At 33.5% G+C, this 15,860-nt stretch overlaps 1 protein-coding gene across 1 annotated transcript in view; it reads right to left on the bottom strand.

Moving 5' to 3' along the window:
• LOC105214550 (uncharacterized) overlaps positions 1 to 15,819 on the bottom strand; it is a 93,151-nt gene extending 77,332 nt beyond the window's left edge. The window contains exons 1-2 of the mRNA XM_011188039.3: positions 15,638 to 15,819; positions 12,876 to 14,008 (exon numbers count right to left, since the gene is read on the bottom strand). Of these exons, the coding sequence (XP_011186341.2) occupies positions 12,876 to 13,338 (463 nt within the window). The 5' untranslated portion in view covers positions 13,339 to 14,008; positions 15,638 to 15,819. The remainder of the gene's footprint in view (positions 1 to 12,875; positions 14,009 to 15,637) is intronic.
• Between the last annotated feature and the right edge of the window lie 41 nt (positions 15,820 to 15,860).

The following is a 15,860-nucleotide window of genomic DNA, read 5'->3' as shown; positions in this document are numbered from 1 at the left end:
GAATCGTCATCAGAGAGTGAAGATGAACTACCGCAAAAAAGGGCAAAAAGAACCATAAAACCTCTGCCGCCGAAAGATGTACAACGAAGAATAAACATTTACCTATTTGCGAAGTTTCTGATAAAAATAAGTTTATGCGTTGTCGTAAAGAAGGATGCAATCAAAAAACACGCTTTAAGTGCATTTCCTGCGACATATTTCAATGCATCAACAATAATAGACATTGTTTCATGGAGTTTCACTCTTAATTGCTCATTATTCAAATTTTTTCTAGTTCTTTTCCTTATTTTAGCAAAGTATTCATCAAAGATTTACTGTTATTTATGAATTTAAAATTAATATGAAATAAAACATTAATCCTTTATATGCTTTTACAAAAATGAGATTCATTCCACTTGGTTACAAATGTCCAGCCAGCTGCACCTGTTTTATCTTCGAATCCTTTCATCGCATATGTCCTTGAACAAAATTTTTGTTTTAATGTTAATGTGGCAAGCTTAAAAAAATATTTTTGTCGACTTCTAACATTTTGTCCCCCCTTGGGACTGAGGAGGATAAACAAACGACTAAGCAAAAAAATCGGGTTTTTGAAAATGTCACAATGGCGTTTTATAAAAGATGATACGAGGCGAAGAAATCTATGAAACATGATTCCGGCTGAGGAGGAGACATGAATCTATCAAAACAGCATGGAATATAGGATATAATTAAATGAGCAAATTTTCAACACGTAATGCTGGTATAGATTCGACAATATTTTTTCCGAGAAATCTTGCTAAATTGAAAACGGTACATTTGAAAATATTGATAGAAAACTAGACTTATTTAGAAAGCTCAACAATTGTTTCACGAAAGTAAAAGTTAAATATGTGAGAATATGCGAAACGTGAGGTTTAATTTTGCTAGAAAATTTTCATGTTAACATTGCAGATAAAATAATAATAAATGTGAATCGGTTTAACACAGTTTGAAATACAGTATCTATCGGTGCCAAAATACCGGAAATACTTTTGAAAAAAGTATATTGGTGTTCAACCTATGAAATACAAACAAATTTTATCACTCATTCACATGTTCGGAATCGTACTTATTACTGTTTCCAATACTTAAATATACCATTCTGAGTCACCATAGTCGATTGCGATTATAAAGAGAAATTCGCTGGAGAACTAAATGTCGTGTATGAATAAATTTTATCAGCTGGTTATAGTATAAAATTTCAGAAAAAATAGGGAAAATATTAGAAAGCAAAACTTTTCATTAGAGTAGTCAAATTATAATAAATTTCAAAAATTAATGCAGAATATTTAAAGAAATGTATAAAAATGCATTGCTAAGTCATGCTTAATTGCCGATGAAAAATTAAGAAACACCACAAATGTTTTCTAATCTTTCACGGAATATCGTCATAAAGTTGTTAATAGTTAAAACAGCTGCCGGTGAGTCATCGTCGGCTTTGACGCAATCAAACTTTGAAAAAAAAAAAACTAATAAAAAACTAGTTATGCAAATTATTTATCACTTACAGCACAGTTTCTCGAGGTGTAGAACCGCTTAAGACAATGTGTTTCATTAGCTACAACACTTGAGCCATTAAAGTAAGACCGTAAAAAATTTATAGCATGACATTTGATACCGTTGCGATAATAGAAAAAAGTGGAAAACATATTTTTGATAAAAAGCAAATAAGAATAAAATACCGGAAAATATTGGTAAAAAAAGTCATAAAATATAAAAAAATATTTAAAAAAAATTAAAAAATAAAAAAAATAATAATATTAAAAAAAGAAATAAAAATATTAAAAAAAAATTAAAAAAGTATTTAAATAAAATTTAAAAAAATATTTAAAAAAAATTGTAAATATTAAAAAACAAATATAAATAAAAATATTAAAAAAATATATTAATAATATATTTTAAAACTATTAAAAAAATCAAATTCTCACAGAATAAAAATTTTAAATATAAAAAAAAAATTAAAAAATATTAAAAAAAATATACAAAAAAAATTAAAAAAATGTATTTCAAATTAGCTGTTCTCTCAGAAGTTGCAAATGAATTTTTCAAACGAAAAACTAAATACCGAACTAATGCACTGCAGACCTGTTGCTGCAGTCAGTATGCAATGCAGTCTATAGATTGCTGCACAAAATAGGTCAGCGATGGTTTCGCAGGTGTTTGTACTGTGTTTATATAACGGGCAAGGCATGGCCTACAAAATTTCACTCAAAATTCGAGGTATTAGTCAAAACAAAACAATACCTTTGATATTTTCACCGATGCTTTCATTGTTATTACTGTTGTTGTTGTTAGTGCCTTTTTCCCCTTACAATTGATTTCAGGCTCTGATGGGCAAGCATAATCGATTTATTTAAACAATCAAGCATAACGGTGGCGGTGCTGGCACATAAATAGCAACAACAAAGCAATATTATAAAGTGCAAGCGAAGAGAAAAATACAACAAATTTAAGAAGAGAAACTGAAATGCCTAAATTACAAAAATCAACAATTCATTCGAAAAATTGAATGCAAACAAGATAGCTGGAGCAGAAGATAGAAAATAAAATTAAATAAGAAAATTTCTAACAAGAAGTGAGGCGAGAAATCTGGCGCAAGAAATCTAATGAATTTCACTTTGAACTTTCTGTATTCACTAATAAATACAATAAAGCGAAATTCTATTCACATTTTCTAGTATGTGGGCTGGGCTCTGTGGCACTTTACATTAATCACAAAACAAAAATCAAAACACAATAGCAACAATTACAACAACAACGAGAGCTTAGCGTAGCAAAGCTGAGCAAATAACAAAAGCGCACGAAAAAATCTACTATTGTGGGTTGTTTAGAGACTAGTTTGTAGCGTTCTTCGGCGTTCTTCACAACTACGATATCTGTGAGTCAAAAGTTATTATTATTTGTTTTTCTATTGAATTTATATGAATTTTATGTATCAAATGCGCTCCGAAGACAAGCATGAAATACAATATGATTAATAAAATATTCAAGTTAAGATGTCTCAATCGCATTTTTGACAGGCGAAAACTCTCGAGCACACGCTGAGATACTACATATTTTTATAGCGATGAGTGAACAGAGTGGTGGCTGAGCCCACGCGAAGCTGCTGAAATATTTACAGATACAATATAGCTGTAAAATTATAGAATGTCTAACCTAAATAAATATTTATTTGCCATAAAATTGGAGAAATTTGTAGTAAATTTGTTTATAGCATTTATTAATTTTGTACGCGCAGCTTGTGGTATAGAAAGCACTCACTAGCAAGCGCTGCTGCGTAGCAGTAACTAGAAATTAGGAAATATTTTAATGCGTAAATCAGGCTAATATGGCTACAACCTGCTGTTTCAAAAAATGTAAAAGTAGAAATTAAAAATAAAATTTTTTAAATATAAAATAACAAAAAAAAATAAAAATAAATAAATAAAAAATAATAAATAAAAAAAAATTAATATTACAAAAATCAAAATAAAAAAATATAAATAAAAATAAAAATATTATAAAATTATATTAATAAAAATTTAAAAATAAAATAAATAAATAAAAAAATATAAAAAAATCAAAATAAAAATAAAGAAAAAAAACAAAAAATTATAAATGAGATTAATATTGAAAAATCAAACAAAAAAATCAAAATGAATAAATATTAAAAAAATTTAAAAGAATTAAAAAAAGCAATAAAAAGTATCAGCAGCAAATTTCATTTAATTTCTTCAAATATAAAATATTTCCTTTTTTCTTAACCAGAGATAATCATTTTATAGAACTTTCTAGTTAATCGATTATGAAAAAAAATTAAAATAAAAAAATAAAAATAATAAATTAAAAAAATTAAAAAAAAAAATAAATAAAAACAAAATAGATAAAAAACAAATTAAAAAATAAATAAATAAAAAAAAATTAATAAATAAAAAAATAAATATAAGAAAATCAAAATAAAAAAAAAATTATAAATAAAAACAAAAAATATTTTAAAAAATTAAAAGAAGTAAAAGTAAAATAAAAACGAAAAATCTCCATTTTCGCAACCAAAAACAATAATTTCATAGAAAAAATCACTTTCTAGTTAATCGATTATGGAAAAAAAAAACAATTTAAAAACCAAAATTAAAAAAAAAATTAAGTCAGCACAACCAATCCCGCAAAGAGCGTATAAGTGAACGTGCAAAATATATTGTTCATGCATATTAATTCAAAATATTTATCTCCTATGTCTAATAAATTGTTTTAAGCTTCGCTAATGTCGTCACTGATGAATTATCGGCAGCGAGTATGGCTTGCAAACCGGTTCGCTTGTGGCGTTTATAACGTTAAACTGTGAATATTCACTGTTATTAACTTAAATGTGTGTTCAAAATATGTGTTAAATAAGTCTCCAGGGTTGTTTTCGAAAATCGCTCATCATTTATTATTTGTGTCATTTTATGTAAATTTATGTGTTTATGATGCGAAATTTGACCGAAATTACTTTTTGAATATGCGCAAACAGAATGGACACGTTCTAAACTTTTGGATTTTAAATTTTTTTTTTTGCAATTTATATTTTTTATTTACTTTGTTCAGCATCATGTTTTAAGTTTATAAAATATATTAAAATATTTTTAATATGCATTTCTTGCCAGATCAATCGATTTTTATAAGCATTAATCTGTCGTGCTTGCAAGAGAGGATACCCTAGCAACATTGACACCGAAATGGAAGCGGGTTTGGTAGTTCATGGTCCACTTTCGCACGAGCGCTGGACATACATACATCGCATGAGCTCGTCTACCGCTGGACAACAACCAGGCACCTGTAAAGTTGCGAGATCCTTTTGGCCCACAGTAAAACATAAAAGGTCATTCGAACTGCTTTCTATCAGCAAGGCCCATCTCGGCACGATCATAGGTGTGCTTACGGGACATTGTCCACTAAGTACACATGCATTGGGCCTAGGGATCCTGTTATATGGGGCGAAGTGGAACCATTTAAGCTAAGGTTGAAACACCTTGGTAGGCTCACCTTCAGCAAACCTAGCGAATTGGCTAGAATTGCCGACTCAGGATGTTTATAATAGATTCCAAGCGCTTGCCGAATAAAATGGGTCTTTCTGATCAGTTAGGATTTTTTTTTATTTTGGTATCACAACGGACAGATCTTCCTGCCTATGCCGAGATCTGCCTACTAACCTACTCTGTCTTCGAAAGGAAAGCGAAATGGAATTATGGAGATATTGTCAAATACTGGCAGGGCAAACCGTAATAATTTACCGAGAGAAAACTTTGTTTTAACATTATTCTTCTTTAAATGATACCACCGAATCATCGGAATTTTATTTGAACGACCCATAATTAGGTCTTGAATTAGTAAGAGAATACTATGCTTGTCCGTGAAGTATTTCATTGAATTGATGTAAAGAACTGGACGAGTATCGAAAGCTCACTAGAGGCAATATGGAATAACTACTTGACATTGAGCCTTTTAGAATAACCTGGTAAATTCTTATCAAAAATTAAATATTTTGTGCGAGTTTTTTTCAAAATCAGTTCGCGATCTTGTAATGGATGGAACACCAGAAATGTATGGATTTAGCCCAATATATAAATCGATCGAGAACGGGAAGCATAGTTATTGTAGCAACAGAAAATCATTCCAAAATATTATTAACGAAAGCTGTCTAATAAATTTACGTAGACCCGACTGAAGTGGAAACATAAATATTATGTGTTTTTTAAGACTGTCTAGTTATAAGGATTTTATAGGTATTTTTTTTTTAATAATTAGCTAGATTATCAACCCGATCTTCAGTCAAATGATGTCAGAAAATAAAATATTAACGAAAAAGATTACTTTTTTCTAGCAAAACATAGGTACTGTCGAAAATCATCGACGAACTGTTACAAATTTAGAGATCTCTCTCCTTCTTTAACCTTTTAATAACCTTACTTCAACGATAAGGTTAATAACTTAACTTAACTTTATTTATTTTATTTTATAATCTCATATTCCATTTTTCTTTTCAAAATATTAAACTAAACAGTTAACACGATTTCTATTTGTCAACGGCATGCTGTGTGTGGATGCATTTCCGATATTCCCATATGGACTGAGTATAGACAAAAGAAAGTGTTGAAGCCAATGTAAGCGTGTCAACAACAATGTAACGAAATACGACAACAACAACAACAACACAAACTGTCTACCAAAACAAAGTATTGAATAAGAGAATTTCACATGACAATAATGATACGTACGACTCGAGAGAGAAAATCAATTTCGGCTTAATGCATAAAAGGTAAACACTACAATCTATGGTTGGACTGACACTGGCGCGCAGATACAGCAGACACCCATGTTACAATGTATGCAAACGGGCAAATGGAGGGTAAACAAGAATTTACTACGCGCGATGACCAATGAACTATATACAAATAGGAGTGTGTGTCGGTTTGTATTGACTTTGTCGCCGAGGGCTGGATGACTAGATGGCAAGTGCGTGAGGCTGCGGCCACAAAGTAAACGCTGAGGCACAATCACTTCTACGGTTTGCTTGTGTGTGCGCATATGAAATGCACAATTGAAGATGTAATTTCAAGGCAACGGATTTGTCAGTCCACCGGGCTGTTCACCTGACTGCGTGGACTTTCAACAAATTAGCACTTAAACGCTAACAAGTGTAAGTTGCATACAGTGAACGATCGCGCTGCTGTCGCCGTCAGTCACACCTGAGTACACACGAGCGGCATGCACTTGCTGCAACAAACAGTCTCAGGCAGTCGAACCGGGAGGATCTTTGTTGCGTTCGCTGACATAATGCACAGCGGGTTGCCTCACCTTAGCTGCTTGCTTAGATTTTACTGGCGTTTGTTCTTGTTGTTGCTTCTAACAACCAACAAACAGCAGTTTTAGCATTTGATTTGCGAATGTCAGGCTGCTTCTTCTTCTGCCACTTTGTTCGTTGTATGTATATTCGCTAGCTCGCTTAGCATGCGCTCTTAGACCCTTATGGGGCACATCTGTCTATAGCATTTCACATTTTTATGAGTTTCTCCGTTTGTATTGCACTTCGTTTGTCTACCTGTTCGCGATTCTTTGGCTGTCTTGACTTTTGCATCTCAAACATTAACATATTTCATAATGGGATTTCTTTGGTGCGCCGAAGAAGATTTGTGTGTTTCTACTGCGCCTGTGTGTATTTGACTCATAAAGTCTACTCGCTGAGTTGCTAGCGGCCTAATCTTGCAATTGAGTTATGCCAGGTACAACGAGTTCTTGAGGTTAGTTGTAACCCAGTGGTGAAGATCGATATGGAAATGTATGAGAACTAGTTCCAATAGTAGTTGAAATGATAAGACTTAATGTATTATGTTTTTGCAGAGTCTACACGATCACAACTAATCCCATAGGGGTTTGAAGAACCACAATTTTGGGATTTGCTTCGGACAATAACCTATAAAACAGATAGTAGAGACGCCGTCAACAACTCTCACTAACTAGGACTGACGTTGAGTTCATTATATGGATCAAAGTGAAGTCTAGGGCTAGAGGACAGGTTGAGAATGAACGAAGAACGCTTATGTAGAAGCAATTATGTAATACATCTAAAGGGAAAATATTTCTCTGTAGTTTTAAAAGGTATCACAGGGTACATTTACTTGGTATTTCTCATTTTATTTTCTGCTTTGATTTGTTCTCAATTCACAAACCACAACCGAACCATACATTGCATATGCCACATCCTTTCAGCGTTCAGCCATTTTGGCGACGTCATAAATCCCTCTATCTTTAATCATTGCTCGACTTTATGCCGACCTCAATGCGCAATATATCCATTCTCTGGCTTTTGGCTTTATTATAAGCGAACATAAATTATTTTCTTTATGCTTTTCCGACCATTCCACATTTTCACATTTGTGTGCAACAAGTGCAAAACTGCAGCTTCGACTGCCAACTTCCTTCCTCATCGCACCCAACATGCACAGAGCAAAGCAAATGCCAATCTAACTAAGGGAAATTGCAGCACAAATACAAATTTAGATAAGCTGTGAGCTGCCAGTAATATAATGCCTAATGCCTGTCTGAAGATTCATTGCTTGGCATTTAATTTATGACTTGCGCGGAGCCTTTGGTTTAACTTTAGGCGCGCCCTATTATCACATTTATGCACATTCCCAGCATGAGAATTTGTATTTAGCGCAGCAGCTTTTGTTAAGAGCAGAAAAAAAGAACTATTTGGCCAAGTAATTTTAGCGCTAAAGCAACAAAGATTGATTTCATTCACCCATTATATGAGTATACCATAAATCATCCGCTTTACAGGTTATCCTTGCCTAACTAACTGCCATTTTTTTTATTATTACTATAAAAAAGCTTCAATAAATTAAAGTTTAAGCGCTCTAAAAGGATATTCAGTATCTTAAGCTCTACTAAAAATCGTAGAAGAGAATACAAAACCCCAAAAGAATCAAATTTTTATCTAAAAAGCGCAGCTTGAAGACATTTTAAAATAAAAGTATATTTCCAGTGTATGGTCTTAAATAGCAAAATAAGCCATTTAAAAATAAAGGGTTTTTCAATAAGAGCGCTACAAAAGTTTGCGATATCAATGCAATTCTTTATTCCTGTACATTCGATGCCATTATGTAAGGAACTCGATTTCTTTTGCATGGCCACCGTGGACACGCTTGCAAAAGTCCAGACGCTGCTGCAATTTCACGTTCGATATTCGTCCGAAGTTTATCAATCGTCGCTGGCTTGTTGGCATAGACCATAGACTTGACGTAGCCCCACAGTAAATAGTCTAACGGCGTCAAATCGCACGACCGAGGCGGCCAATTGATTTGGACATTTCGTGAGATAACACGTTCATCAAACTTGGTTTTCAATAAATCGATTATGACATTCGCTGTGTGACTTTTGGCACCACATATTGTCCAAATCCAGGTCATCCAATTCGGTCCAAAAATATTCGGTTATCATTGAGCGGTAGCGATTCCCATTCATAGTACGCGCCGGTCTTGATCATCACAGAATAAATACGGCCTAATGGTTTTCAATAAATCGATTATGACATTCGCTGTGTGACTTTTGGCACCACATATTGTCCAAATCCAGGTCATCCAATTCGGTCCAAAAATATTCGGTTATCATTGAGCGGTAGCGATTCCCATTCATAGTACGCGCCGGTCTTGATCATCACAGAATAAATACGGCCTAATGACGGCGCCAGCCCATAAACCGCATCAAAACAGTTTTTTTTTTTTCGGGATGCAATGGTGACTCATGGAGTACGTGTGGATTGCTGCCTGACCAATAAAGCATATTTTGCGTATTGACGAAGCCAATCAGCCAGAAATGAGCCTCATCGCTGAAGATGACTTTTGATGAAAATCCGGACAATTTTCTAGTTATTGCTCAGCCCAAATCACGAACATACGACGATTTCAGTGGTCAAGCGGCTTTATTTCTTGCATCAATTCGATCTTGTAAGAATGTAGTCCAAGATTGTTTCACAAAATTCGCCACAACGACGTCACAGAGATGCCCAACGCTTGGGAACGACGTGTGAGAGACTGATTTGGATCATCTTCAATTGATGTACCAGAGGCAGTAATATTCTCGACACTACGTAAGCTTCACTGTCCCACTGGCACCGGAACATTTTGTACTGTGCCTGTGGATACACTAGACGCTCAATTGTTGATCTGACAGGACGATTATGACGATTATAAATTGGACGTAGTGGTCTTATAGTATATATAGGCCACTGACTGGGAATTGCGATAGTAAATTTTAATAATTTCGACTCGTTCTTGGATCGTATATCTTTCCATGCTGAAATGGCAAAACCTGACTGAAGAGAAATGTCAAATAAAAATTAGGTGTCCCTCTTGGTCTGCTTTTGTAGCGTTCCTTTTGAAAACCCCTTTATTTTACAAAAAAATTCAAAGTTCGAACCAATATTGAAGTTTACTAAATTTTTTCATCGTTGCCAAATCCAAATAACAAGTGCAATCGAAACCACCAAAAACCATTCACTAATTATGCAAATGCCTTAATTCATATAATAATTACGTTGAGGGTTTTTTTTTAATTACCAAGCGTTGTTTACCTTTTACTGACTCATTTCAGCAGAAGTAACAGATTTACGAATGTATGCAAGCAACCACGTATTTTGGTATTTAACGGCTTAACGCACTTTCATTTGAGCCGCAAAGCCAATAATTAGGTCTTAAACGACTCAGCCGTATTAACAAAAAGGGTTTAAATATTTGTGAAAGGCTTTCTTCACACAGCTCATATTTACTTATGTATGCAAGTGCACGTACAGCGTACCTTAATTTGCTGGTAAACACCGGTGTGTGAATGGCAGTGCATCTGCATGCAACGCCGCAAGTGCAGATGTGAACGTGTGTGTTTGTATGTATGTACATAAGTAAGTAAATATGAACTATAAATTATCTTAAATGACGCGACGCTGTATTTTCAACCTTTCACTGCTGCTGAAAGAGTACACAACATGGATTAGGGTGAACAATTTATAAACGAATAATTTTGTTATATTTGAAAAATTTTAATTTTTTAAGAATGTCAATTAGAGTAAAGGTATACGCAATCTTTTACCAACGATTTCTTATAAACAAATTATTTTAAATGGACCACCCTATCATGCTTGAACGTGTCGCATCTACTGCATCACACGTACACCTCGCATGATCCGACACACCAAGACTGGCGTTTATTTTATAACTTTGCAAGGGAAAAAAATCTTTTCCTTCTACAAAAACAAAAAACAGAAATATCTTGTTTGCGAAGACAAGATAAGACTGTATTTAGCCCGGCGCTGAAGAAGGAAGTGTACACTCGGGTTTTGTTACAAAGCGTTTTAATATGCCCAAAAAATCAGTGCAAGCTATTTGGTAGACCATTCTTTGCAACGGATGTACTCAAAGTACGACAGTATTCGTTTAGGCATGACCCCCTCTTAGGTACAACACGCTGTCAGCGCCACTTCTTATTTTGGATATTATATACATGATTGGGTATGTGAGTGCATGTGAGTTTCAGTAAATTTGTATGTCTGTATGTGGTTTAGAAGTACCCAGCAGGAATTGTATTTATGAAAACATTTTTGAAGAGCTCTTCAGTCAAGGACAGTCACCACAGTGAAACCTTAATGCTGTTGCAACAACAATGAACATAAAATCTCAAAGAAAATCAAACTCTTACCGATGAAACAGCTCGGTATTAGTTTGATAAAAAATTACAGTAGTAATTAACCTACTAAGAACATATTGAGATATAGTCAGTTACTTCAGTTTAGAACGCAGTTCTCACACGGCAGCATATACTTATAATTTCAAGTGTTTTCATAACTCAACACGGATTTTGTACTTTTCTCAGTCTTCTGCCGCTTAAACATTTTCCTTCCTTCGTCTTGCCCGACTTTGTTGGTAACTTAGACTTGGTATTGCTTATTGAAATATAATGAGCTTCATTTGTGTGCCACAAAACAGCTGAGGTTAAATGTGATTCCGTTGTACATACAAAACATATTTTTTTTTCAATTCTGCTTTCTTTTTTTCGTCTCTTTTCCAAACCAAACAACTTAAAGAAAAAGGTATTAAATTACCGAAACAAAAAACATGATATTATTATAATAATACTGAAGCAGCCAGGAAATCAAAGCAAACACGTACATATGTATGTATGTAAATATGTTTCTTTGTGTGTTTTTATATGACAGAACGTCGGACAAGTGTTGCGCGATCAAAAGAGCAGCAGCGGTCAGGACGTTGAATATATATTTTGTGCATACATACATATTTATATATAGAGATGTCCAAAAGACTGATGCAGCTCAATACAACTCCAAAAATCACAAAAAAAGTGTAGCATTCAACAATTGCTGAAGAAAATCGAAGTTGAGAACGCAAGTGCAGCGCCGCATGTTCTAGCAAAATACTTTGCTATGCACACACACACATGTGAGAACCTCCATTACAATGCATTTGAAAATGAAATCATTAACATTTTCTTATTTTGAATATGTAAACTGCAGAATCTCACTGTATACACCTGCTTGTGATGATTGTAGATCAGGCTAGGCGCCTAAGCTACTTTTGTTCCCCCATGCCACTTTTACACTCACTCGGTTGACCTGTCGCTGTCACACAACACGCTCACATCCATCCATCCATACATACATATGTATATATGTAAATATATAGTTACATATTTGTACATGTCGTTCTGCCTTCCTGTCAATTTTGATTTGATATTTACGCCGACGAGCTGTTGCAGTTCATGGGGCTATTGCTTGGCAATATCGTTGCGATCACATCACGATTTTAATGTAAATGACAAAGCAATTATTCCAGCGGTTTTCCTGTGCGGTAAACTCGTATTTGTTGTTTTTTTATTGTTGTGTTGTGGCAATGGTGTTGTTGCCCAGTTGCATTACGAATGAAGAGTGTAAAAAAAAATAAAACTGAATAGCAAAAGGCATTAACAACATGATTATTGCAATCCATGTTTGTACACAAGTAGCTGCAACATGATTGAATTGAGGCATTACATGTTTGTTTGTATGTACACTGACACCTTAGATGCACCGCACAGTTGTTTCTGTTTGTTTATTTTAGTAATGCACTTGCTACCACGCATGTGTAAGCAGATTAACTTATTTATTTGTATACAGCGATAATGTTTGTTGCACTTTGGGGAAGTTTATGAATTAACACTTTTCAAGTCTTGTGTTTTTAATTTAATTAAGTAAATAATATCAATTTTATATATCTAATTATGCTTCCCTGTAAATTTGCTAATTTAGTATTAGGCGTCATAATTAACTCTACATTAAATTCAATCAAACTTACCTGCATTTGTTCTGGCATCTGGCGTACGCGCCGCCAAAGTCACTGCAACATCTGACATACTGCTACCAGCGCTAATGCCACCCTTTTCCGCAATAAAATCCACTGCACTTCTTTCCGACAGATGTGTGAAATTATTGTGTACGTATTGCATTGCATTGCGATGGTGTTGCTTATGATTCGCATGTGAAGTTATTGCTCCATCTGCTGTGGCAGCAGTGTCCGTACCAGCCGCTCGCGCCTTGGCAAGATCGAAGTAAGTGGTGCAGAGCAAGATCAAAAATGTCACATGCAATGGAGCACTTATACCAACACGTTTTCTACTCACAACACAATTCCGCACTGAATTCGACTCCCGCCCGCGACTAACTTTACGTTTAGCACGGAACTCTATGATAGGTGGGCGTTCAGTTTGTTGCAGCATCATGTTGCTGTTCACAAAGCAATCATAATTTTTCGTATGCATTTTTTCGGCACTTTCTTTTTCAATTTTCGCAAAATTAACTCAAGCGCACTTACAAAAACAATTTGTTCCACCGAAACATATGTATGTATGTTTTTCTTATATTTGTAATTGACCTTTTTCATAAAGTATCGTGACACTTTCAATTATCTTTTGTCTAGCTCATACATATTCACTTAACAAATGTTGGGCGAACGGAGCAATTAGCAAGTTTAATTGAATTTATGTTGGCAAATTATGGCTGCAATTAAAAATGCGCTAAACTGTGACAAAAGCAAATACACACACATACTACAGTTTAGTAAACGAAAATAAAAAACGGATTCGTAGTAAGCGGATGTTGTCACAATTATATAGGTTGACTTGAGTTGATCGAATTTTGTTGTTAGTCACTTTATTAATTTGATGAAGTAATTTATTTTATTGTGACACTTATTTATTATGGGCACACAGTGTTTTTTCAATTAGGTCTCGATAAAAATAGCACTTCTGATCTATCGGCGCTCTTACAAAAGACTGACATGTTGGTGCTTAAGCCGATCGTTAATTGTCAAAAATTAATTGACATATTAGATGTGACGGATTACCGAAAATTTACTTTAAATCACAATAGCACAAAAACTTGCAAATGTAAACAAAAACACCGCGAACGCGTTTAAGATCCACATCGAATCTGCAAGAAATAATAAATTTGGAATTAGTAAGAATCAATTGAGAATATAGTGCAGAGTGAGGGAAACACTAGAACTAGTCACGAATTCACTTTGTGTCAAATGTTAGCACAATGCGTGGGGTGCATTAAAGTGTCCAAGGAAATTAGGTATACATATAATGGAACACTATTTGCAACCGCAATTAAAAAGTGACTGCAGGTATGACAATAAATATATACAATTGAACTTCCCTAACTCTAATAACTACACAAAAAAACTATAAGAGTCTCCGAGTTATGAAAGGTAATTTGTATGAAATTTTACATCTGTTGGCAATTCAAGAGTTCGAGTTATAGAAGTACAAAAGTAGTCCAATTATTTAAAGTACAAGGTTGACAATGTTTTGTCTCCCTTGTAAGACAATACATCCTAAATATCGAATTCTTATTTCAAGGCTCAAAAACTTCTCCACATTTTATGACATTTTTTGGCTTGGAAAGAAGAGAGAAAACTGTGTCTTTTTTTAATATGTACTACACATAATCAAGTGCCTATTTACACACTCAGGTTCTAATGCACTTCACTGAACATATGTGAGCAATATGTTGGTATTAAGTAATACTTAAGGAAAATCACGCTTATATGTGCACTAAAATGAAATGCATACAAAAATATGTTTATTAGGGAGATTCAGCATGTCTCTCTATTATTATACACAGAAGAAATGACCAAATGTTGTCATACAAATATAATTCATAGTGGATTTCCCACGATTAAAAAACAAATTAATTGTTATTTTGAATTTCTTTCACTTCAGATTTTAATATATCTTGAAATCCTTGTCTTGAAAGCAATTTCGATGTTCTGGTTATTTTACACATTTTATTATGTTTTTTTTTCTATTTATTATTATTATTTTTAAGTTTATTTTAACTATTTTTACCCATTGAAATTGTTTTGTTTTTAGTCTACACGTTACGACATTAGCAAAACTACTGCTGTGCTACCTGTATTATAAGTAAACTTTATTATTTCACATCATGATTATGCATCTATGCAGTTTCATATATGTATTATCTTTCATGGTACATAATATTAACCAATATTAACTTTAAGGTTACGTAATATGTTCTTTAACAAAACACTTTAACTTAAACAATCCGAATGATATTGTAATTGAAACAAAAATAAAGTAACACAAAATTTTAAGTAATTTTTTCTTTTTGGTCCATCACAAAGCACTGAAGTGCGTTGTGGATAATGGAAATATAGCACCATCTATATGTAAATAAGAAATATTCTTTTGTCCCACTTTAATCACACTCTGCACATAATTTGCATTTATTTCAGTGTTTTATTACATTTCACTTAACAACCTAAATAGGAGCTTGCAAATATAAATTTCATTCTCATTCCATTTTTAGCGCAAATGCTTTATTTTTTCGTTCTTCGTGAAGATTTAGCGCCAAAAAACTTTAAAATCAGAACTAATTCAAATGTGCGCAGCTTGTTATTGTTGTTTTTATTTCGTACTTCTTTCGCATATACCGTTAATTCATAAATTTTTTCATTCAAGCTTATACCGTTTTGAAGGAAAATTCCAATTGGATTTAGCACATAACCAATATTCATTCAATTTACACAATTACCTTAATTGGATTATTTTTGTTCTATATGCAGAGGTTTATATACATTCACTTAATATTTTCGAAAGCGATATATTTAATGTTTTCGTAGAGACACCAAAATTAATAACACGCACTGCCGAGCCGAACAAATTAAACCAACCAAACGAACGACGCAAATCAAACTAACAAAATGCCGCTTTTGCTGATCTTGCAATCGCTGCCTAGACATTTTTCTCAGTTTCTC

Source organism: Zeugodacus cucurbitae, chromosome 2 (assembly GCF_028554725.1).
Source record: "Zeugodacus cucurbitae isolate PBARC_wt_2022May chromosome 2, idZeuCucr1.2, whole genome shotgun sequence".
Classification (NCBI taxonomy): domain Eukaryota; kingdom Metazoa; phylum Arthropoda; class Insecta; order Diptera; family Tephritidae; genus Zeugodacus; species Zeugodacus cucurbitae.
Note: the sequence above shows the minus strand (reverse complement) of the source record. Positions and strands in the feature narration are given on the sequence as shown.